Source organism: Talpa occidentalis, unplaced genomic scaffold, assembly GCF_014898055.3.
Source record: "Talpa occidentalis isolate TD23 unplaced genomic scaffold, MPIMG_talOcc4v2.1 talOcc4.8, whole genome shotgun sequence".
In the NCBI taxonomy this organism is placed as follows: Eukaryota; Metazoa; Chordata; class Mammalia; order Eulipotyphla; family Talpidae; genus Talpa; species Talpa occidentalis.
In genome coordinates, this window is record NW_023605194.1 from 10119288 (window position 1) to 10146774 (window position 27487).

The window sequence follows — 27487 nt, forward strand, 5'->3', positions numbered from 1 at the left end:
TTGATTAGCCTTCCTTGGGGTTGATCAATTCAATTAGTTTTTAAAATAATCAAATTAGGGCTCCATTGATCTTATTGTTTTTATTTTCTATTTTTAAATTTCTGCTTTTATCTTTATTTCATTTTATCTAATTTATTTGACTTTAATTTTGCTTGTTTCCCTAATTTTTCATAAGGATACTTAGATCACAGGTTTTTAGCTTTACATCTTTTCTGATGTAATCATTCAGAACTATCAATTTCTTGGGAACCACTGCTTTAGCTACTTGACATAAAATATTTTATCATTCAATTAAAAATATTCTTTAATTTCTATTGTTATATTATCTTGGACACATGGATTATTTCAAATTAATTCCTTAATTTTAAATAACGGACATTTCTACTTAGAAAGAAAAGCTAATCTTCCTAAGTAAACATTTCCAGAAATAGAGAAGAAAAAAATCAACAATATACTTTTTAAAAATGGACAAAGAACATGAGCAGTTCACCAAAAAATTAAAAACAAATAACCCTGAAGCATAGGAAGATATTCTTGACCTTACTCTTATTCAAGAAGTACAAAGCAGAACCACTTGAAATGCCATTTCTCCCTTTTCCATGGGCAAAAAATCTAGTTTGACAACATACTTTCCATTCCATCGTGGGAAATTGCAGTGGCAAACTGCAAAAGCTATAAAAGTTACAAATGTAATTACCACTAAGCCAGCAATCCCATTTGGAATTTATACTCCAGTTGTAATGGTGACACATACAAAATGACCTATGCATAAGCTCCAAAGACTTGGGGGGAAAGTATCCATTTATCGGGGCTACATTAACTAGTATAAACCACACTATGAAAAACTATGTCCCTGTAAGAAAAGGCATAGAGCTCTGAAGTGCGAAGATACTCATGTTACATTGTTAAGTGACAAAACTGATGTGCAGCAAAGAGTACAGAGCATAGTTCCTTATTCTGTCTTTTTCACATTTTAATATTTCTGACATTGTGATGCACTTTATAATTGCCAGGATTCTTTTTGCTTGCTGATACACAAAAAATGTTACAATACAAGGCATGATGTTTCCAGTTTGAGGAATATGGAAATATATTGTGTAAGAAATGAGGCAAATTAGCTTACACATTTGCATTTGTTGATATTTACATAAAAATTGAAAGGACACATAAGAAATAGTGCTGTGTAGGGAGCCAGTGTAGGGAGCTGGGGATCATGGGAACACAGCTATAGTGACACATCTCAATTTATACATTTTTATGTTGTCCTCACATTTGAACTACGTGAATGAACTGCTAATCTTAAAATTAAATGTAATCAGAATTAAAACTTATACATCAAAATCAATTGAAAAATTTGTTATAGTCTACATTTTCTTTTTACAGCACATCATAATTCTTGCTTTCAAGATAAAATCTGAGTTTTGTTCAAACATAGAGAACTTGCTGAGAGCTTTCTATTTAGGATCTAAATTTTGGCATTGAAACTCAGGGTAAGAGATAATCCCCATAGACAGGAATGTGCATGTTTTATGGTCAGTACTAATGGAATACATTGCTACCAAAATGACATTGCTAGAATTTAAAATCTCAAGCACAACAAAAAGCCAGACTTCAGTAATTGGATACCTATCTTCAATGAATGTGCTTTATTATCTTTAATGTTCCTGTGCTGAGATTATTAAGTTCACATTCAGTATTAAACTTTTGGCCTAAAAAAGATGACATCAACTATAATTTGTTCCATTTCTAGTGAACTTCAATAAGGAGAAAGGATTTACCACGATATCTTTTTTTCCCCCTCTCACTCAAATAACACATATCACCCACAATTTAACAGCCAGCACAAAGTGTGCCGGCCACTGTTCTGTGCATGAACAATAACCTCTGCCAGACATGAATCCATGTGTCCACACTCATAAAAGTTATTCTGCTGTTATCGTTAACTGCCAGCTTTCAGCATCAAAGTCACCTTCATTTGAAATCCAACATTTATCTTGAGAAAAATAAAGCCTAAGCACAATAATGAGGCATATTAAACAGAGTAACAACTAGCTAAAGGATGATAGCATTCAAGCAGTCACCAAATATTTCACCTATCAGGTAGCAGGACCATAAAAGATTTTATAAATTTTAAACAAAAAGGAATCACAGTCATTGGGATACTTACTTATTATGCAGTATTCTCCTTGCAAGCACTCTGGAGAATTATTTGCTTTTCACTGTTATTAAAAATACCACCTAGCTATTCACTAATGAGCTAGTAATTTGCTAATTAGGAGACATAAGAAATGAATAAATCTTAACAAAATAAGGAAAAATATGTTCCTGCAGTGATCTAAAATTTCGCATTAACACTGAATTTGAGATAGTATATTATAATTTTGAATTAAAAATATATTGTTTCTCAACAGAGAAAGCAAAAAATAAATCTTAAATATTCTTTTTTTTTTTTATAGAGGCATGTTTTTATTTATTTATTTATTTGTTTGTTTGTTTGTTTTGTTTATACATGCACTGGGTACAGTCAGAAGCGCGGGAGGGTGAGAGAATTCACCAGAGCCAGAGCGGGGAGCAGAGCAGGAAGAAGGACCGAAGTACACTGCTGAGGGGAGCAGCGGGTGGCAGGAGAGGTCTGCGCACCATGTGGGACCCTCCTCCGGTGGCCGGGGAGCAGCCGGGGATCGAACCGGTGCTGCAGAGGCCACGGGCAGCTTTGCAACCCAACGCTCAACCGCTGCGCCACCGTGGAGGCCCAAATCTTAAATATTCTTAATGTTTTAGTAGGTTTTTGTTATGCACAGCATCCCTGATTGATTCATCTGATATATACTTTTCATTAATACATATTTTTGTTAAAATAAATCCATCAAAATTAAATGGAAAACAAATTTAATTAGTGAAACCCTAATTTTGATTTAATCTCTCAAAAAACTGAGATGCTTTCATCTGCAAAAAACAAATTATCCCAATATATTTCAATTTTTAAACACATAGTTCATTTTACCACATATATTAAAAGAAAAAGGATAGCAGTCTAAAAAAGCATTAACTCTAATTTGCAAAATATTACAATTACTACACTTTGATGCAATATATTAGTATGCTGAATATCATCATCGAGTCATAGACATTTCCAGCCATCCCAAGTTTCTATACTCAGTCTTGAAAAACCTATGAGCTTTTCAAAGTTTCATGAGGAAATACAGAGTTGTTTCCCCATTTTCAGGCAACTGCTGAACAATGTGTGTTAAGCAAGTAAGATGTTCTTGACAAATACTTATTGAGTGACATGGCCAACAGAAGATACACAATTTATATATCTTCTCCAAAACTATACATATCTCACCTGCTATTTACTGGGGTACAGTTCGCTGCCAACGAATGGGTTATAAGTGTTGGTGCCCTCACTCCCTGGGCACTCTCTAGGGGTCTGAGTCAGAGCCCGTGGGCAGGTGCCTGCACTCACAATTGGCCTTATCTGTACACTTTAATGTGTCTTACAAATCTGTCCTTTTAACATGTACTCTGGGCACATAATATGTTAATAATGGCTTTATTATTAACATAAGCTTTATTACTAACATATATTATATAAAGTAATATATGTCTTTATATAAACACAATACTCAAATACTTTGGCAGTTTCATTTGCTCCAACTCACTGATAAAATAACATAGTGTTTTATAGAGGTTATAGTTCAGCTTCCTTACATACTCCATGCAGACTTCTCAAATATTTACAATGGTCTCAATGGTATCATTTAGCAACATAACTGTCCTAAAATAATAGTGCATTTTAATTAGATTTTGCATTTCAAAGCACTTTCTATAAAGAAAACAATTTTATGCAACTTATATCAATACTCTAAGATAAAGGAATAGCCAAAGGTTATATGTAAATTACTAATTATCTAAAGGAAGCAAAACTGATTTACTGCTTAATTCATGTTAGCTCATCTGTTAGGCAAATAACTATTTTGAAAGTAAGAAATTGTCCACATCTACTTGAAATAAATGTCTCATATTCAATGATACAATACAAAACAGTCATAAGAATAATGTATTTTTCCCATATTGATTAGAAAACTATGAACCTTATAAAGAATTGTTAAAATAGCTATGTATGGTTTTTGAAAGTCAGTGATAATGTTGTAATAATAGAACTCACTGGAATCCACAATCTTAGTATTTCAGAATGTATTAAGAAAAAAATAAGAGTATTTTTAGTAAGGTACTTTAAAAGAAATAGACGAGGGTCATGCTAACCTGTGTTTAATTGAAATCAGTTTTATTTTAAAGTCTAACTTAGCACTTTAAAGAAAATATACTTCATACCAGAAGAAATATGTGATAAGTGAGCAATAATTAAAAACAAGGATAGTCAAAAGGAACATTTCAAATACAAATGATGATTTCTGGATTTTTAGTTATAATCTTATATACTTTACTTGAAAAATACTTGCCATGTGTAGATTTTTAATTGGGTAGCTATTTTACTTTAAATTACTAGCAGTTGGAAGGTCTGTGTTTCAAAATCACTCTAACTCATGTACCAAAGAAAGGAGTTAGAGTGGATGAGATAATACAAACTGTTTAAATGTACTAGGTGAAGACCAGCACTTTAGTGCCACAGTCTGCATCATTCTTTAACAAAACAAAAAGGTACAGATTTTAAATTGCATGATATAATGACTATAAATTATACAGTATTTCTAAATCCATAAAAACTGTTTACCTAGAATTATTTTTTAATTTAAATGAAGGAAAAATTGCAGAAACCAATTTTAATATTTTCAATTAATTCTTCATTTTTCAAAGAATTACAACATAGTCTGAAGCAGTTTGCCAATATTTTAATTTAACTCTCCAAGATTGTAATTTAGCTTGCTGTGCCTTAAATTTCTTACTGAGATTCCTCAGTAATTTTCCTTCTGTGACTACTATAAACTTGAGTAAGAGCCTTGAGTTTTTGAGAGGTACTCCACTGGAGTGTAGTTTTAAGAATTCTCAAAATTACACAGTTAGAATGGTATCCAGAAATTCTTACAGAAATCTCTTTGAAAGAATATTCTAAGCACACAACTCCAGTGTAGAAATAAACAGTAAATAAAAGAGAGAGTGAAAAATGGTAAAATGTGATATACTATAAAAATAGTAGTCTACACACCTTGACTAGCCAGATATTTAGATGTAACAGAGAACATATTAGACACTAGTCATATAGTAGAGTTAAATAAAATGTAAATGACCCTCCTTTTAAAATTTCCATTTTCTTTTTATTATTAACCCACATAGATGATTGTAAATGAGAAGTAGCTATGGAAGACTTCAAGGAGCAGATGCAATTTACTTGCTTTGTTGTACTATAATAATTAAGATTCCATTCACATTTCAAAACACCAAAACTAAGAAACTGACTAATATGTGTGATTTTTCTACGTTTAATCAACATGATTTGATCAATTTATTATCTACTGTGCAGGTGGAAGGATTGGTTTTAGATTGAAGGACTGAAAGTAAGTTCCTTCACAGGAAAAAAGGCAGGAATGTACAGTGTATATTCTCTAACTCTTTCTCGAAGTTATAATGTATCATAATTCACATACAATTCACCCATTTAAAGTCCCAACAGTACTTAGGGCCTCCCTGGTGGCACAAGGGGTTAAGCATCACACTATGAAGCAAGCCTCTGCAGCACAAATTTGATCCCTGGCCGGCCAGGGAGCTACCCACCTGGCGCAGAAGACCTCTCCTGACTCGCCCGCTGCTCCCCTCAGCAGTATATTTCAGTCAGTCTGCCTGCTCTGTTCCCCACTCTGTCTCTGGTGAATCCTCTCACCCAATGTTTAGTTTTCAGTTATAATTTCATTATGCCCAGCAGCAGTCTTTGAGACAGCTGATAATTATCTATTTTTATAAATTATTTCCTCAGTTTCCAAGAATCCACAATCACTTGATTTTTCTCCAGCGTCACAATATGTTTGCTGATTGCTTGACTTCTCTCTGACTTCCTAAGTATCATAGCTCAGGCTACTTACTGTAATAATGACTAGGTGGTTTAAACAAGATACATTTATTTCAGAATGTTCTAGAGTTAGCAAACTCATGTAAATCTAAATACCTCCCAAGGGCCTCACCTGAAAATACCATCATATTTGGGGGTTAGAGCTTCAACACATGAATTTTGGAAAGGAACCAAACATTCAATACAGAGCGTTAAGTTTAAATGACTCAGGGCTTAATCCTTCTTTTTTGGAGATCCTGCTCATTCCCATGTCTTTAAGTGTGATCTATACACTGAGACTCCCACATTTACCTCTTCTGCAAATATATTTCCTTTTGTCAGCCAACTCTAGCCTCACTAATGTATCTAACTGAGTGTCTAATATAGATCTCAAATTTAACATATAAACGTCTGTCCCCAAACTAATTTTACTTGCAATCAACTTCATATCAGTTGATGGCAATGCATTATCTTTACAATTGTTCAGTCTAAACCTTGAAGCCATGTCTTGTTTATAGTCTTCTGCAGTCATGCTCCTCATTCAACTAATCCTATTATCTTTAAAAAAAATATATATATATATAATATGATCATTTCTTGCCATTTTCAATTCTATCTTTTGATATGACTCATCGCTGTCTCTTAACAGGTTATAGCAGCAAGCTCCTAACTGGTCTCCTTGTGTCTTTTCTCAATATAGGAGCAGAATTATCGGTTTAAACTGAGATTCTTTTAATTCAAATCACTTAACTCCTCTGCTGAAAACCCTTCAATAGTTTCCCATCTCTCTAAAAGTAGAAGCCAAAGAAGAGTTTTAATGCCAATGGTGTATATTATAAACAACTGTGGCATTTAAAAATAGACACATTGAGTTAAGCCTCAAAGAAATTCTGATTTCTAGTTTCAGGTGGGGATAGGATAGTGGAGTGGAACTTGATATGCAAAATATGGTTTAAGATACACAGGTGGTTCTAAAAGTATACTGAATTTAGACTCACTAGAGTGGATATGAAGGAGGAAAGACATCCAAAGTATACAGGAATGTCTGTTACTAATATTAATGCATAATATAATGCTAATCATTATTTATATGACATAGCAACAATAAAGAAGCCAACATCTGTTGAAATCTGATAAGTAAAAGGCAGTAAGGTGAGGACTAAGCACGCCTTGATTCATTTAGTACTAAAACCCTTATAAAGTCCTACCACCTATTATTGATTTTAAGATACATTTTGTTTTTACATTTTAATATCTCTGAAATCCAATGTATCTTATAATCAATGACATTGTACAGTCACTGCCAGCCAGATGGCAGCTATGATATAGATGTCATTGCCTGCACAGACACAAACTTGATTATTCTAGTCAGAAATATTATGTGAAACGAAAACATTTTTACCTGAGTCAAAAAGTGACTTTACGGAACACGCGCAAATGTGAACAAGTTTAAGTAAAAGAGTAACCAACTTATTTTCCTTCTACTTTCTTTTGAATGTATACATGTAAACAATACAGAATAAAATATTTATCTTAGTAATTCTACAAGAATGGTTTCGATCAGTAGAAAATATTCTTAGTGAGAAGAGAGCACTGTGTCACAGTTTAATTGGCACTGTTTCTTAGTGGTATATTAAATAATGATTGTTTCAAAATATTAGATTAAATACAGCATATTTCCTAAATACACACAGATACACAGGCACAATGTAACACACGTAAGTGTGTGTATGTGTGTGTATAAAACAGATTCATATTATAAGTTGCTAATTAGTGAATCAAACATGTTCAAAGTCAAGTTATCTTTGAAATTTTGTTCAGACAATTTGAATTTTGGAATCTGACAATTTAAAACTATAATTCTTCAGGTTACTAGTTATAAACATAGAACATAGCACGCAACTTTCTTAAATAGCTAAAAATAATATATATCTTCTAGAATGAGAACTGAATGCTTTTTGCAAAATGTTTAATTCCAAAATATTAGGTCATGCTTTCTATGTTTTCCTAAAATTTAGTTATTTGCTATGAAATAACACAGCAAATAACAAGCGCAGAGCTCAGAGGTCATTTTGACAATTCTCTTAAAATTTTCATGCAAATAACGTGTCTGTGCATATATCCCTTTAAAATGAGTATCTGGGGGGCCTCCCTGGTGGTGCAGCGGTTGAGCGCTGGGTTGCGAAGCTGCCCGCGGCCTCTGCGGCGCCGGTTCGATCCCCGGCTGCTCCCCGGCCACCAGAGGAGGGTCCCACATGGCGCGCAGACCTCTCCTGCCGCCCGCTGCTCCTCTCAGCAGTGTACTTCGGTCCTTCTGCCTGCTCTGGTGAATTCTCTCACCCTCCCGCGCTTCTGACTGTACCCAGTGCATGTATAAACAAACAAACAAATAAATAAATAAATAAAACATGCCTCTATTAAAAAATAAAAAAAAAAAAATAAAATAAAATGAGTATCTGGGAGGGGTATTACTAGATCACACTGTATCAATTTTTCATATTTTGAGTAACCTCCATTTTGTTTTCCTAGAGACTGAACCAGTCTATTTTCTCACTAATAGTAGGAATACATCCTCTCCATCACTTGTTTCTGGTCTCTTTGACATAGGTCTCTTTGACATAGGTCTCTTTGACACAGGTATCTCACATGGTTTTGATTTGCATTTCACTGGTGGTAAGTGATGATGAGCATTTTGTTCATATGCCTGCTGGCCAATCTATTTATATGTCTTCTTTTGAGGACAGCCTGTTTGGCTCTCCTACCCATTTTTTGATTTGGCTTTTTTTTTTTCTTATTTTGAGTTGCCTGAGTTCTCTTTATATCTTGAATATCAGGGCCTTCAGATGTATGATGTGCCATTTTCTTCCATTTACTTGGGTATCTTTTATTTAATTAATAGTTTCTTTCACTGTGTAGAAGTTTTTTATTTTCCCACAGTTCCCTAGAAATCTGACTGTAGAACTACAAGTAGAGTCTTGTACTTCTACTTGTAGAGGCTACAGACAGGCAGGGAATGATGGAAAAATACACTGTGGAGAGGGCTCAATGGACTCTATTGAGGACGGGGGTGCCTGGTCGTGCTGGTTGTGTGGGGACATGCATCTGAGGACGTGTGAGCTACACCTCTAACCACATACAGGGTAATAAACCAGTGTTACTGGAGGAGAAAAAGAGTATGTGCGATATTTTCATTCATATTAATCAAATATAGGATTAAATGCCTTCATTGCAAGGAATACATATAATGCTTTGATGGATTTGATACCTATTAAAAACTCAAATGTCAGTTTAAAAAGGATTACTGAGTTTGACAATATTTCAAGAGACTCTTTTGAACAAAGGTTTTTATAGTGTAATAACTATTTAAAATTGATTGTGCCATTGAAACTAGATGTTTTCAATACCTCTGTAATAAGCATAAGCTATAAAAATGAGCTCTCATCCTAATAGTGTATTATAATATTTCTACTGATCAATAGCCACTTATTGTTGTCATTCTTTAGCACAGACCACCAGAAAACTTTCATATTTTAATAGGTTCATCATACAAATGAGTGTGGAGCTCCTATATGAAGAGGTAATTATAAAATTGAAGTCCTTTGTAGTTTAATTTTTGTGTTTTTAAGAGCCCCTGAATTCTTAAGGGTGTAATTCAAAAGGCATAACATTAATAATAGCTTCTGATATTAAAATTATACCACAAAAATGTACATGCTCATGAGAAAAGAAAGCTTCAAAAAGTTTAAAACAAAGAAGTAATATGCTTAGTTGAATTAACACAATAAATTAGGAAATGCCCAAAGATTATTGTCATTTTAAAACATTCCTTACATTTAGAAAGTAATTAGCACAACTTCTGCAACAAAATTACAGAAATACTTGGAAGAATCCTTTACATAATCTTTATTTACCATTACAAATAAATTGTCATCCTACTAATCACAGGGGTAATCTGAGGTTTACAATTTTTGATCTTTTAGTATTTCAGAGAAAGTAACATTCTCATAAACAAAAAAATACTGGACTCTTTTCCTTTGTGTAATAATAGAATTAATCAAATAGATAAAACTAAAGGGAGCATCAGATAAAAGTGCATTCCATTAAAATAAATCTATAAAAGGAATTAAATAAACTACAGTTAGTGTAGTTAAAAGACTGAGGGCCTCTAAGATGAAAATGACAATCTTTTAATAGAATTAAAATTGCAATCTAATCTCTGGTGGTCATCACAGTGATGTCATCTTTACTTTCAGTATCACTAGATGGATGGTTTCTGAGACATTTAGAATTATTTACTTAAGGAATTTAATACAATGAAGTTTGAAAAAATTCCTCAACATATTTTTTAAGATATATTGTAATAAGACATGATCTCTCAACAAGGCAGATTGCAGTTGGGCAGAGGAAGCTAATTAAAGGCATGATAACATTCGTTTACAGACACTCACTATCTAGATGAAATTTGGACAGAGGGGCATGGTACTAAGGGAATATCTAGAGGATATAGTCCTATTCAGAAGCACAGATTAAAACAGATCCTGTAGCTCCTAAACTAGTTCTATCTTCCTATTCTCCCTTCCCTTACATGTGCAAGTAATTTTTTGAAAAATTCCCATTCTCGATCAAAAGATAAATCTACATTGGTATTTTGAAAATTGAGATAAAGCTTCCCCTGGTGGCGCAGTGGTTGAGCACTGGGCTGCGAAGCTGCCCACAGCCTCTGCAGCGCAGGTTCCATCCCCGCCCCACGGCGAGGGTCACACATGGCGCGCAGACCTCTCCTGCCATGCCCGCTGCTCCCCTCAGCAGTGTATTTTGTCAATCTGCCTGTTCTGTTCCCTGCTCTGGCTCTGGTGAATTCTCTCACCCTCCCGCGCTTCTGACTGTACCCAGTGCTTGTATAAATAAATAAATAAATAAAATCTTAAAAAAAAAAAAAAAAAAGAAAATTAAGAGAATACAAGTTTTCCAGAGCTTCTGATTATATATGATAAACAACAACACCGAGGTAGTATGATATTAGCCCAAAGCAACTTGTAATTTTGAGAAGAGTGAAAATTTCTGAGCAGATGAACTATTCACAAGTTTCTCAAATGTTTACTACTGTTTCTAAACCTTAATTATACATGAACATTCTTAGAACTGGAGGAACTTCCTTAGAATTAGTTACATAACACAACCCCTTCTCTGAGAAGAAAATGAATTCAATTAAACTACTTACCTATATTCAGAAGCGAGTTAACAACAGAGTTGTACATTGATCTTTGCACAGAACTGTATTTATACGGTTGCATTTCATAATCTTTAGAAATCTGATCAGCAGATGTTGCTAGCCATAATGAAGCAAGAACCCAGGTTCCCTGACTGCTCTTCCAAAGAGTAGATGTCTTGTCACTTGTCTTATTCCATTATGCAATACGTTTATACCTCTAGACTGACCATTGTTTTTCCCTTCCTGAATTTGTAATGTCATTTAACAGACTAACATATATAGAAAAATGCTTAACTCCCCAGAGGATTCTACTTCTTGACAAATACTTATATTTAATGATACACCTTTAATTGGATTACTTTTTAGCACAGGAGTATACCAAGTAAATTCTCATTGGTGTTATACTGACCATGTATAGAAAACTAGAGTATCTTAGAATATTCTGAATTGTTTTGAAATAATTCTAAATATAAGCACCTTGTATGTGGAAAAAATAAGGTAAGCAGTTACACTGCTACTTTATAAAGTTGTGCAAAATTATATATACACACATATAAACATGGAAATATAAATATAAAGCTAATAATATTAATAAAAGCATAAACCTGCTATTTCATTATAGGAAGTATAGAACAGTAAATCTATTGTACATTTATGCTCCTTAGAGCATTATATTTCTTTGTTTCTTTCAATTAACTAATATATACAAAGTCAATAAACTAATACATTTATATCATCAGTTGTTTGGTAAGAGTATTACAGAGTATTATTTATCAATTTTAAAATTATAAGGATCATACATGATAAATTCTGATACCAAAGGTATCACATTGAGGTGCATTTCAAATGTATTAAGATTATAAAACAATCCCGAAATGATCAAGACTACAAAAAAAAAAATTTGAAGATAAAAATGAGTTTATCACTCAGCTTTTAAATCACAATGGAAACAGTATAAAATGGCCTTTATGACTAATTACCTAGAGCTTGAAAATTATTTAATCAACAGAAGTAATATTTGCATTCACTATAAATTCAAACACTATTTTAGAAAAACTGCCATTTACCAATGCCTCTACAGATAGTGATTTAAGATAGAAATATTTGTTCCAAAGCTTAAAAGATACTAGATTTATTATTCAATCTTAATAAATAAAATTCATTTGAAAATTTGGACTTGAAAGAAGCATATTAATTAAGCAATGAGAATCTGTATCTTTGCTCAGATCTTTACTCAAAACATTAAATAACAGCACTGATACCTCTCTCCGCCGAGAAGCCCAGCAGGTTTGCTTGATCTTCCACACCACAGCAGCCACCAGTAATAAGGATAAAAAACAACTGTAACACAGAACACAACAACATTTTGCTTATAAAATCTGAAATATGTAAGGAAATGCTAATACGCAGAGGCTTTAAAAATATATAGATGTAATAAGCACTTTGCCTTGGTAAATAATTCAAGCAAAAACCAGTACCTTAGTGGTTTTTAAAATGTTTTCAAGTAAAACCAACATATACATGTAGGGAAGATTATTTATATTTCTTCTATAAATTAGAGTCTATCTTTAAGATAATCTGTCACAAGGAATGTAAATTTATGTTATTGGTCTTATGAAGAAACAGAAATCTATGTAAAAATTGTATTGTCATAAAACAAATTTTATAAAGTCAAATATCACACATATTCATTCATTTTATCTTTATTAGCAACTAGTTTTATCTATGAGACTATTTCAGACATAAATTTGATATTTAAATACCAAAATGGGGCCTCCCTGGTGGCGCAAGGGTTAAGACTGCATCATGAGTTCAATCCCTGGCCAGGGAGCTGACCCACATGGCACAGCAGACCTCTCCTGACTCACCCCCTGCTCTCCTCAGCAGTGTATTTCAGTCAATCTGCCTATTCTGTTCCCCACTCTGTCTCTGGTGAATCCTCTCATGCCCCACACTTCTGGCCTGTACCCCAGTTCTTGTATGTATAAATAAATAAATCTAAATAAACAAATACCAAAATGGATTTGTATTTGATAATCCACAATTCTCAAAGGAAAGTGAGAATTTTCCACTGAAGCTGAGAATTAAGCTCCCCTCCTGCCTTCAGGAGACATTTGTCAATGTCTGGAGATGTTTGTGATCAATGTTACTGGGATGGGGGTTACAGTTCTCATCTGATAGGTACAGACAGGATACTTCTAAACATCCTGCAAAGCACAGAAATGCCTGCCATGGCAAAGAATTAGCCAGCTCACAGTTGTATGAAGTTGAGAAACCCTGACCTATGTTAATGTTTAAACTAAGAGATAATTCAGTTACAAAACTTATACATGTAGTCTATACATATCAGGCGCAATATTCAATAAACTATGGTAATGCAGAATACACTGTTAGTAATAATTTGAGATTGATAAATCTCAAAATCAGGTTTGTATGTATCTGCTTAATTTGTCCCAACCCTGTATCACTGTTTATATTCCTTTGCTCTGTTATCAAAGAATATGGCATTAGAAAGCCAAAGGTCAGCAGACCCGGGCTACTAAAATTCATTGGTCACAGCAAAAAAAAACCTGGTCTTCATCTTAATAGATAAACTTTGTTCATCAATTATTCACTTATAAGCAGTACAATTTTTGACACATTCCACTCTTGTCAAGTCTTTAGTGTATTTTTTTCTCCTTGACGTACTTGGAGAAATTAGAATACCTTTCAGTGATGATGGCAATGACAGTGATAATTCTAGTCCTGTCCACCAAATGCTGAACACATTTAGACTGCTGGATACTTCACACTGATGATCAGACTGAGATTTATAAGAGCACTTACAAATATACTATTCTTATTTCAGAAAAGAAGAATCCAGTGCTCAGAGAGTTCTAAATCAATTGTTTCTACTCTAGTCACACAAGGAGAAAGGAGTAGAGCCCAAATTAAAATCCAGCCTTGACTTCTTCCCTCGTCAACATAGGGCGTGTGAGCCTGCTGGCTATCTAGCAACAGCAATATTTCCACATCCATTCTAGAATCCTTTCTCCAGCATCAAAGGAAGTGGATTTATTATTCCAAAGCCTGTGACCTGATCTTTTCCAACCTCCAAGGTGCCTTTTTGGGTTTTTGTATCACTACTTTTCTCTCTACTATTTATAAACTCTTTCTATTTTATTTTAATGTAACTTTCAGAAATACTCTTATTTCTCACAAATAAAAACAATAACACTACTGACCTCAAGCTTCCTCTAGTTGAAACTACTCATCAATGTAGCCACCTCAGTGTCCATTCCCTCATAATCTAGTCTCCTTGTAACCTGCCATCTGGCTTGTATACTAATAAAAATGTCAAGCTTAACAATGATTAATGTTTATGAAATATATTTGACATTTCAGAGGATACTTCACTCACCATGACTTTCTACAGATGACTTACCTCTAACAACTGACTTTTACTTCCACTCACAATAACAACCACCCATTCTTTTTGTTTATTTTACTGTTTAGTTATTTATGTAATGTTGGTTTACAATACTGTACATGTCTTAGGGATCCAGGGTCACACCTCTTTGTCTGTACATTACCACACACCCCACCACCAAGGCACCAATCATCACAGTCCACTGAGGCCACCCCCTTTGATCCCAAGCTCCTCCTCCTCTATAGTCTCAGTTCTGCAATAAGATTCCAAGTGTGAGTTTGGGCAATCCTTTTCTTTGTTTCTTTATATGCTAATCTGAGTAAAATCATGCCCATCTACTCATCCTTTGACACTCCTTCTCAATACACTATTATCTGGGTTTTCATACATCCTTTCTGAAACTCTCGTCAGGAAAGTTGGAGTGTGTTGCAGATTCCCTCTTTTAAATCATGGACATTCCTTTAAACTCAGTTCTAAAAACCATATTGTTTTTACCCCTTGTATTCAAAGGGAGGACTCTGCTATTCTCATAGCTTCAACTTGACCTCAAATGGACGATTTCCAAATCTGTATCATTAGACCTGCCAAAACGAGAGTGTTCTATTATTAAAGGGATCTAAGAGATTATTTATTTCAAACTCCCTCCCAGGAAAGAAATTCCCAGCACAGCTCTGTTAGTGATCTAGCCCCCTAATTAAATACTCATCATAGCTGAGAAGCGGCTGACTCATAATCCATGCATTCTATTTTTAGCTAAATCAAACTATGAAAATATTCTATTAAGCTGTCTTTCTAACTTTTATCAATCAGAGCTGCTTCTTCTCTCTCATGGGTTAATTATACTGAACAAGTCAATTCCTTCTCCTGTGTGCCAAAACTTCTTTACGTATTTGAAGTAGTCAACATGATTCCCTGCAGTCCAGTGCTTCTCAATCAGGAGAGCTTTGCTCTCTCTCAAGGACATCTGTCAGTGTCTAGAGACAATTCTGGTTGTCACCACTTGGTGGACATCTAGTGAGATGCTGGTAAACACCCTATAACAGTCCTGTCCACCCCAACAAAGATTTTTCCAATCCAACATGGCAATAGTATGACAAACCACATTCAAGTGGGAATTTCTACCACAGTGGCTATACTTCCCTTGCTATATCCAGGTTAACAATGTAACTATCGAGTATGGTTCTGTGAATTGAAACTTTAGATAGAGTCCAATAATCCATTCATCTGAATTTCAGTCCTACCCTATATTCTCAAGAATTTTAACAGAAGAAATACAAACACGAGCTCAAACCTTCTATGTCCAAAGTGAACTTGTGAAAACATTCATAATAATAAAAGTAGCTGTCATCTGCTGAGTAATACCTATCAAACACAGTGTTACATGTTTTACATGCATTACATTAATTACCACGACCACACACAATATATCTGTATGCTATTATGCACTCATTTAAAAGATAAGAAAGCTGACTCATGGAAAACTTAAGTAAATTGCTTGAATTACAAAAGTATTAAATTGCAAGGTCTTTCTCCTGACTTGTTTCACCATTAATTGCCAGCTAAAATGTAAAAACATTCAATTTATCATCGCTTAGACTCATTCATACATCAAATTCTGTCAACACTTTCTTTCCAAACACCTGCAATAGTAGATAAAAACATACATCAAAATTCATTTACATTTATTAGTTAAATACAACTTAAATACCATAACATTTTTATTGGATAAGCTACAATAACTCCCCAAATAAATGATCATATAATACAGATTCAGTTTAAGATAGTGAAGACGCTGAATTTCTTTTTTTTTTAAACATTTATTTATTTATATAAGAACTGGGGTACAGGCCAGAGGCACGGGAGGGTGAGAGGATTCACCAGATACAGAGCAGGGAGCAGAACAGCAGACTATCGAAAACACTGCAGAAGGGAACAGCGGGCAAGACAGGAGAGGTCTGGCGCACCATATGGGTTTCTCCCTGCCTGGCCCGGAATCGAAACCGCACTGCAGAGGCTGTGGACAGCGCCATAACACTGCGCTCAACCCACTGCACCACCGGGGAGGCCCACTTGCTGAATTTCTTCATGAAGAATTTGAATTCACTGTGATTTAAACTTTGTGACTCAAGTAAAGAGTGTCACTTTTGTAACATAATTTAAATTAGCAGAGAAAGCACATGTTGCAAGCGCATAAAATATTTCTCTCTTCTCAATAAAAGGAAACTGAAAAGTTTTATACTGGCTTTCTAGACATTGAATGAGAAGAAACTTCTATTATATAAAGTGTCCAAGAATTCGGGGTTTATCTGTTCCAGTTAGCTTTTCTCTAATGTATTTGTGAAATTAAATGTTTTAATGGGCAACCTCAAAAATCAACATTCTTTAATCTAGTAATGTGGCAAATTTTTCAGAAAAAAATTTAGTTCCATTACTTTCTTCCAGAAATCTTTCTATTATATTACATAATAGTTGTCACAGCTTCTTGGTATGGACATTGGAGTAGGGGGATGATGTCTTGGCTTCTATTTAAAAAAAAAAATCTGTACTATAATAGTGCCAGGAGATCTCAAAGGTTTGACATCCTCCAGTAAAATCCTCCCAATGGAATTCTTTTTAAAGAGAGAGAAAAAAAAAAAGCAAATCCATGAGTCACAGGGATTTAAAAAAAAAAAAAGCATAGGAACTTGGGGAGAGATATTTCAATAATTTTATTTTAACCTTCATAAAGTGGTCATTATGGAAAGGATTCTTAATGTGACAAAACATGGAGATCATTAGGTATTCTCATTTAGGGAAAATTAAAAAGAATCCAATGAAAATAACACAATGTAATATAAGGTTACATTGTAAAGCAGGTTGCAAGTGACAAAGAAAAAAGACTCCAGCGGTAATCTAGCTGGCCAAATGCAAAAAAGAGATAATATTGTCACTATTTTATAACAATTTGAAGTTAATTGATCATAAAAGTCAAGCCTTAAATACATATTTCAAATGACATCTTGGGTATATTCATTCATTTTACTGAAAATTGTTACAAACTAGGGAATAGTATTGAAATAAAGAAAAATACTATTTTTAAAAGTAATTTATCTCCTAATAACTGCTAGTCCAGAAAATATATTTTAAAGGTTGTAAAAATACCTTCTTAACACTTGAAGGATTTTTTTCTTACCAACTAAAATGTTAAGAAAAATATCACTTAGAAAGCTACAAAAACTGTAATAAAAAAGTACTTGTTTCATTGTATTGGCAAAGATGAAAATCAACAAGGCCTAGTTATGTTCATAACATAAACTGGTGCAAACATTTTTGAGGATTGTTAAGCAACAGTTAAATATACCCTAGGGTGCACTATTAGTTAAGATGATTTCAAAGGCAAGTTACAGAAAACCTAACACAAAATGGAACAATAAACAATACTGAGGCTAAATGTAGATTTAATAATTCCTCCTACAATAAAATGAATTGTGGCCCCACAAAATTCACACGTTGAAGCTCTATCAACCAATGTTTGGAAATAAGAAAATCTAGGAAACAAATATTAATATTAAGTGAGGTTGAAAGTAAGAACCCTGGTCCAGCAGCATTCTCATCAGAGACACTAGCAAACTCTCCCTCCCTTTCTCTCTACCTCTCCCTCCACACCCCCAAGTTCACAAACTGAGAAAAAGTCAAGTCAGTACACAGCAAGAAAGTGATCATGTATGCATAAGCAAAATCTAGCCACATTGGCACCCTGATCTTGGGCACCGCAGCCTCCAGAGCAGTGAGATAATAAATTGTGCTGTTTAAGCCACTCATCTGTGATATTTTACTACAACATGAGCATGCTCAGAGAGATTTCGGTAGAAGAATTGGATGTTTCTGTAACATAAACCTACAAAAGGTAAAATATTAATAGTTCTGCAACTGGGTAATGAGTAGAAGCTGCAGGAATTTATGGCTGTAAAACACAGCCTTATTAAAAGCCAATTCTCTGGGCCTCTCCGGTGGCGCAGCGATTGAGCGCTGGGTTGCGAAGCTGCCCACAGCCTCTGCAGCGCCGGTTCAATCCCCGGCTGCTCCCCGGCCACCGGAGGAGGGTCCCACATGGCGCGCAGACCTCTCCTGCCGCCCGCTGCTCCCTCAGCAGTGTACTTCGGTCCTTCTGCCTGCTCTGCTCCCTGCTCTGGCTCTGGTGAATTCACTCACCCCCCCGCGCTTCTGACTGTACCCAGTGCTTGTATAAATAAATAAATAAATAGATAGATAAATAAATAAATAAATAAATAAATAAATCTTTAATAAATAAATAAATAAATAAATCTTTAATAAATAAATAAATAAAAGCCAATTCTGATGAATGCTCAAAAGGAAACGAGTTGTAGAGGAAAAAACCTCCATCTTCTTAGAGAATACATCAATAATCAGGAACAAAATGTTGATATACATATGGATCTTAAGAACTCCTGGCTCTATCTTACATGGAAATTATATAACAGATTATTTGAAACTAGAGAAAGGGCAAACCTCGGTATAAAATGCCCCCAAAAATCTTGGTGAAACTATTCTATAACATTTTGTGGAAGGTATAACGGGAAAGCAATAAACCAGAATGGAAGAAGACTTGGAGATGGGCAAATGATAAATCTGAAAAAGGTGACAATGATCAGGAGATTGAATTAGAATTGTAATGGTGAACTGTAATACAGTATATACACATACTTATTCCCAATGACGGACACCTGAAATTTGTATAATGTTATTATGCAATGTTTCTTCATTTAGCATTGAAGAACTGGTGCTGCAGAGGCTGCGGGCAGCTTCGCAACCCAGTGCTCAACCGCTGCGCCACCAGGGAGGCCCGGATATAAAATTTCATAATAAAAAAAAACTGAAGTTGAAGCAAGAGGGGAAAAGACCAGTTGAAGAAGCATGCACCTGATCTTAGAGGAGAAATTTCAGTTTTTCACTACTGACTATGAAGTTAGCTATGGGTTGGTCATATGCAACCTTTATTATGTTGGGGTATGTTCCTCGTATTTCCATTTCATAAAGAGTTTTTATCATAAACACAAGTTGGATCTTTTCAAATGCTTCTCAGCATCTTTTGATATGATCATAGGATTTTTAACTTTCCTTTCATTGATGTTGTGAATTACACTGATTGAGTTGCCAATGTTGAACCATCCCAGTTCTCTGAACTACACACTCTTCTGTGCATCAACTTTATTCACAGGTTGATTCCCCTTTAGGGAAAATAAAAATGGATGCAGTAGCTGCAGGACTTATACCACATACCATTACACATGCCCAATCTTCATCAATCATTTGGCTAATTGACAACTACACACTAACTGGCTTTAGTTCCCTCATGAAGCTGTTGAGGGATCAATTCCACCCAAATTAAACCACTGCCACCTAGCCATGTGAAGAGTTAAACGAGGCTGAAAAAAAAATCCATAAAATCTACTTCAGAGATCATTTATGTAGAAGTCACAGAAAATACCCAAATGAATCTCCCCCAAACTGCTAACAGATTTACAAATCTACAGAGCATATTTGATAACACTTCAATTCTTCCTTGAAATATCTTCCAAAAAATAGAGTGCCGTGAAGTCTCCCAGGCAAGAGTTTAAACAGAGAACATTTAGGAAGGAAGAACTTTCTGATTAACTTTTCCTGTTACAAATAACCTTCCTGGATAATAGCTTCCAAATAATAAAGGTAAGAATAAACAGTACTGCTCTGTACACTTTCATTTAAAGCATACTTTTCAAATTATGTAGTTAGGAAAAAAGTTTTAATTTTAAAGGTAATAAACACTTAAAAATAAAATTTTCCTAAAACATTAGTATATAACACACAGAGAAACTGTAATTATGCTACCCAAACAATTATCACAAAAGCATGACATCATTGTAGCAATGTAACCACCATCCTAATAAATAGCACTTAATCTATTTCCTTTTCCTCAAAGGTAACTATCATGTAATTTTTAACAGTCCATTTCTATTTTTGAACATTATACAAATGAAAGCTCTTATTTCTAGCTCCTTTTGGTCAAGGATCTGTTTGTGATCCAGCCACACTGTTCCCTAGTGGATCACAGACCGACATGTACAATGTACTTGTATGAACTCTGAGAAGGAACTCTAATGACCTTGAGTTATGCCAAAAACAAAATTTGTGAAAGAAAATAAAATACACTAGATTTTATAAAAATTAAAATGACTTTATCCATAGCAAAGAGTCAAAAGAATTAAAAGGCAAGTCAAAGAGTAAGAGGGAATATTTGTGAATCATATATCTAGCAAAAAAAAACAAAAAACCCTCATATCCAGATTATATAAAGAGCATTCCAAAATCAACAATAATAAAACAACAACCCAACAAAATATTGGCAAAAACTACTGTATGACAGCATTTATACATGATATCAAAGGTAAAAATGATGGAGACAGAAAGCAGAATGGTATGTGTCAAGGGCTGGAGGAAGGTGGACAGGGGTGTTATTGTATAATGGGTAGAGAATTTCAGTTTAAGGTTTAAAAAGGCATTCTGGACATGAACCGTGCAGGCATTTAAAAGATAGGAAAAATGTCTTTGAAAGAGAATAGAATTGGCAGATTTTTGCTGTCATATTAGTACCTGCAGAGGGATAATGAAAAACTGAAGGCCATTAACAAGCATTACTGACTAAATACAAGAGCTTGAGGGTCTCTTTTACAGCTTTAAAATGCCTGACTGTGGAGAGCCAATATGGATGAGCAGCAGGCTGATGGTCTGGTTGTTAGAGCGCAGAGCTCCAGAGATGATAAACTCCTCAGCCAAAGCAGTTCCCTTATAGACAGGAGTCATGGTTAGGGAGAACTGTGCCTTCAGTAAACGGGATAAGAATCTCTAGAACGGAATATAACTGGATGGAGCCTTCTGAAGATGCTTGTGCTACAATTCCCTTCCCCACTAATCGAAACAACAGATGCTCCCCTAACAAGCTGCTACCCTGTTCTCTCCTGGTGCCAGACTGAGAACTGGGACCTTACCACAGCATAATCCATCCTCACTTGGTAAGAGAGGGAAGAGGTTACATACTTTAAAGAGCTGCAAGAATTAGCTAGAAGAACTGACAGAAGGCAGGGGACTGTTGCAAGAAATGGACTTTAGTGGTATTGGATCAAAGCAAATGGAAAGACCAGATGAGCAAGAATCACAAGTTCTGGTACTTATTCTCAAATAACAGATGCGATACCCTCCCGTGGACTCCAGGAGATGGGACACATGTTACTGGGGTGATTCTTAAAAGTCAAGAAAAAGCTGTGGCCAAAACAACATGAAAAAGAAATACCTGGGTTACCCTGGCAGATAGAAAGGAAAGAAAGAAAGAAGCCAGTGAAAGGTTAAGGTACTAGTACGGGTGTAGTGCGTAAGTGAGCAGAACTGCCGGGTTATGTTCTTTTCCAACAAAACAAGGTATTAGGAAAACTCTGAGAGAAGAGCACCCATATTACCACAACAGTGGTGGCTTTTTCCTGCAGACCAGAGCTGACCACAGGATAGGCAGTAATGCATAGGCTAGACATGTGAAGTGAGGGGAAGCTGAAGTAGCCAAGTCCAGTGCCGATGCTTCACCGACAGCACCCAGGGGCCACAATGACCATAAGAAAGGCCGGGACTGGAGGAGCAACCAAGGAGCTGGGTTCACAGAGAGCTGCGGGAAGAACTGACAATGCAGTATCTCTGGGGTGACCTAGGGCAGCCAACATGAGTGCTCTGGGACATCCAGCTGTAAGCAGAACAGCGGACGAGGAGATTGAGGGTGCTGCCCCAACAGAAAATCATATCCTCTGCTGGTTCCCCGAGGAACTAATTTACAAACTGGAATCAGCTGACTAAACAGGCACTGGGTTTATAAAAGAAAGTGTATCTTGAGAAGTATATAAAATGATCTCCAAAGGGACCTCTGCATGACTCCTATACAAGAGGGCCTGTGCATATTTGGGCTCATTCAAGGCAGGTCCATGGCACATATGCAGGTAAAGAGGAGGAGCTATTCAGACCCAGGGGGAGATGATGGACAGCCAGTGGCTCACACCACCATTGTGGCTCCTCATTAGAACTGGGGGGTCATCTGGGATCAGGTAACAGGTCCAGGCTGAGTTTCGGCTCACAGCGGGCCAACTGTGTTCGAGGGATTCACCCAGTGCAAATCTCTCTAGTCTTCACATGTATAATTAGAATTTATGTACAGGTTGCTGGAGTAGCCCCTCTATTTTGTCTCTGGACTGTGAAGTAAGATTTATCACCCTGGGGAAGACCATGGGGTAACCCCTGAGCTGCCTCCCATCTGCTGAAGACAGTAAATCACAAGGTTTAGGTCATCCCAGGGGTCAGTGGAGATCAGTACCACCATCAACATCTGAAAGACTCGGGTGTTCCTACCTCATCTCCCTTTTACTCACCAGACATTTCATATTTACAGACTTACATTTTCATTTTACATATCAGAGAAAAAGAGTTTATTTTTAAAATATTTTTCCAGTAATTTACTAGATTGTACAACATAATCTCACAACAACAAAACCCTTGAGTTCTATATATGAAAGTCTGGAGGTTCAGCGAAGGGAGGAGACCTAGTTAAGACGGCCAGAAGCGAAGCTCAGAGGACGGCTGTCTGTAAAGGGTCTCCCTAGCGCTGGCCCAATTCCACTTACCACCAGAACTATGTTCAGATTGAGGTAAAAAACTTAGAGAGTTTGTGCACTCGTGTGCCTAGGTGTGCACTGGTATGCCCTTGAGAAACTGAAAAGCTGACACGTTCACCTCCAGCATTTCAACAACTAGGTTAAAACAGCAATAACAGACATAGAGGGGCCTGGCTGAAGGATATCCACAAATGCTGACCTGTTTAAAACTATCTTTGAAAATTTAGCAATGACCTTATTTAAAAAAAAAAAACACTTCAAAAATACCCCATCCATGTTTTTCCTTAACAATGAAACAATTTTAAAACTATTTAATTGACATCCATTACAGAGAAAATTTAAATGACAAAAAAACCCATCAAATATATTTTATCTCATGCAATGGTTAGAATATTTTACTTACTTTGTCCGTGATGACAACATAATAACTGGGATCATCTTTTACTTACTAAAAGAGCTACTGAACTTAAATAGTCACACAAATTTAAAAGCATTTAATAAAACCTTAAAGATTTAAGTACTTTATATATATATATACACACACACACATATATATATTCAGCTTTGTAAATTTTGAGTTGAAATTTTCAGTATATTTCCACCCTACTATTTTGCATCAAAAAGTATTTTATTTTGATGCATTGAATAATGTTCATTTAATTGTAACTAATACTTTCCAAAAACATATGTAACCTAATTAAGTCTTAAAATCCATTTCTATGGAGAAGTGCAAAGTCCTAAAACATTAAATATATTTAAGATGTTTTCTCAACTTTCAAGGGACAAATTTAAAGTCTGAATAAACTCTGCACACATTAATGATAAATATGTTGACAATACTAAATTCTGGAAATGACAACTTTTTAAGGGACTCAGACAAAAATGATTGTTTTCAGTGCAAAGTGATCAACAAAGCAAAGGGTTTGATAAAAGTGAGTAAACTGAATGTGTGAAGTGGAGAAAAGAGTTGAGAAAACTGGAGGACTGCAAATGGAAATGAGGGATTAGATTTGCTATGGATGGACCCGTGCGGATGAATTTGAAGAGGTGTTATAGCGACACAGATTTCAGCTCAATTATCCAAAGACAGAAAACGCTATCTCAGGAAAGGGTACGTTTTCCATCGTTAAAGGCATCCAGGCATGAGCTAGATCAGGGCAGGGCACATTATGTCCACAGGCAGGATTCAGCCCACCAGCTGCTTTTATAATAAAGCTTATTGGAACACAGCCACTCCCATTTGGTCCATATTGGCTGGGGCTGCTTTAGCACTACAGCAGCTGAGTTGCATAGTTGCATCAGAGACCATAAAATCCCACAAATCCTGAAATATTTACTATTTGGCCCTTTGCAGAAAATGTCTGCTGACCCCTGTGGGGAAAGCAATTAGAAATTCAAGTACCGTATGGGTGTCTGGGCAAGATAGTGAACACTGGTATTTTGGTGTTAGGGAGAGTGCCTGGCACATCAGCTGGGTCAAGGGCTGGGCTGCACTGGCTCATACCATACAAGGCAGCCCAGCCCACATGGTAAGTGGAGGTCAAAATTTATACTCCACTCTATTTTTTAAAGTTGTATGTCACGATGTGGGGCTATGCTGCCAGAAGGAAGGGACACATTTTTCTAATTTGCAAAAGGCACCAAAGACCAGCATCAGCTGGACAACTCAGAGTCACGTTAACAAATATAACATCCCATCCAATTCAGGTGAACTAGGACGTTGTTAACACTGATACCCTGTCCCTGGAACTCAGCTTATCCTCACCCAATGTGTATTTACAGCCCATGAAATAAAAGCAAATGTTTCCTGGAAAGACTTTTCATGTTTTGAGAAATACTACAAACTCTACCCATTTAGAAAGATGCATTTCAATTAGCATATTAAAAACTCAGAAATAAAAAAAGGAGCTATGGTGGGGTAACAGCATACCAAAAGAGTCCTGTAGGGTAAATGATTGTCAGGCTTTTCTGCCATCCCGCCATTAGGATTGATGATGGATCCCTGTGGTCCTGAATGCATGCCTGATGGCAGATACCTGGAGTGGGGTGTGGGCCCACATAGGTGGGTTCACCTGGGCTGAGACGGGGCTTATAAGAGTGGAACGGTACCACCAGAAGAGAACAAGCTAGAGAGCAAAAGAGAACAAGAGACAAAGAGACCACGACAGAATGCCAGAGAGCCCAGTGTGAAGATTCCTTGGGGACTGTGAGGCCTGCTAACCTCCTGGCCCCCCGGCACCTCGCCTGCCATATACCTGATAAAATCCCAATAAAAGCCTGAAAAAGCCACTGGGGGCTCCAGGACTCTACTTTACCCGTCTGCTCAACTCATAGAATCTGCTCTGTGCCCTTCCTGCCCCTACAAGCCCTATTTAATATACACAGCATTTTCCAAAGTTGTTTAATTACAGAACCATTTCTTAGGAACCAACAGTTAAGATCTCACATAACTGATATTCTAGAAAATGTGCTCTATTCAATGCCCCAGTTATTGCTCCAGATCATAAGCTCCTTGAGGACAGAAAATACATGCCTTTTTTCCCATCATCTACAGACGTTAGCATATTGCTGAATACATAGGATATTGTCTAGAAAATAACTGAATTGATGTAATTGTGGGAGCTGCACCAAATCAATATGGTGAGTATTCTATTAATTTCATTAATTAAAGCAGCTTTTAATTACTCATGTGACAGGGGAACACTAAACTATCATTCCCTTTCCACGGAATTCATTACCCATTATACAGTACAACAGTAAAATAACCATGCACAAATATATTCACAAGTATATGCTCTATGGTAGTTATATAAAATTTATTCAAGACACACCATATGATTTTTCAAAAATCAAAGAATTGAAAAATTACCTAACAAGGTGACAACACATACAGAATATAGTTTGAACAAATTCAACATCAGTAAAAGCAAATTACCTGAAGAAGGTGACAAAAAACTGCACAAGATCCATGATTGTATTGTGTTGTGAGAATGCAATCTGAAAAATCAAAGTAAAAGAAAGTTTGAAACTTAGTGACTCTGTGTTGGTCTCCAATACCAATGGTGATATTTCAAGACATTTGCAAACATACTATTTTTTAATCAAGACATATGGGTCACTATAAAATTAATCATATATGAAAATAAAAACTTCATCTAGAACACTTAATATATTCAGGTACCAATGATGACCTCTGCATACCTATAACATTAAATAGTTTTCAAATACTATCATAAAGTTAAGCATGTGTGCTCAAGCTTCATATGAAACCTTATGACATATTAAATAGGCCTAAGTAAACATGCAGATGAGTTTCCTCATCTGATAATGATCACATTTTCAATTAACACCTTTGATACCTGCTTGTAAGTCAAAGAAAAATTTCAACTGTATTAAAGAAACTGAGAGGGATTGTTTTTGTCTATATATTCTTGTCTAGGGAAGCTGCAGGTATCCATACAAGTATTTTTGTTACACACCATTCAAAGTATAAAATATGTCGCATCATTTTATAACTTCATGTTAATAAGAAATGAATTTTGAGAAGTAAAACTAGCCTTTCTTGAGGAAGTACTGTAGCATGTATTAGTTAATAATTCAGCATCTGAATAGAGAATATGTAGTTTAGCAACTAGCATTTCACTTACTAGTGAATACATTTTGGAAAATCTTTGCCTAGTGTCTCACTAGTCTCATAGGTGTATCATAATATAAAAAAAATAATAAAATCTATCTCATAATGTCAGAGGAAAGAATAACTGAATTGATAGAAATACAATCCTTGCCATGGTATCTGCCACACAGTAGCTATAACAGAGTAAATGTTATACTTTTACATCACATCATGTTCACCATAAGTGAATTTTTCCAGATAGCTGAAGCTAAATTAAGGTATTGAAATTTCCTTCTTCAATAATCTTTTATGAAAAATCTTTCAAAACATGTAACAGAATTTCCATTTATATAGTAACATGGACTAACAGGGATGAGATTTCTGCCCTTCCTTAAACAAGTAGAAAACTAGACAAAATACATGAAACATACATTTTCAGGCACTGGACAAAAGAGAGGAGAATACAATCCAGGTGTGAAGGAAAACAAAGGAGATGAATCTTATAATTGTCTTAGCATTCAATGCAAGGAAATAACACCAAGGAACTAAAATGGTATTTTAAGTA

At 35.5% G+C, this 27487-nt stretch overlaps 1 protein-coding gene across 1 annotated transcript in view; it reads right to left on the reverse strand.

The window, feature by feature from the left end:
- The window catches only part of ATRNL1 (attractin like 1), a 474279-nt gene that overhangs the window by 311053 nt on the left and 135739 nt on the right, over window positions 1–27487 (reverse strand). Inside the window, 2 exon segments of the mRNA XM_054690388.1 lie at window positions 12479–12557; window positions 26245–26306. Of these exon segments, the coding sequence (XP_054546363.1) occupies window positions 12479–12557; window positions 26245–26306 (141 nt within the window).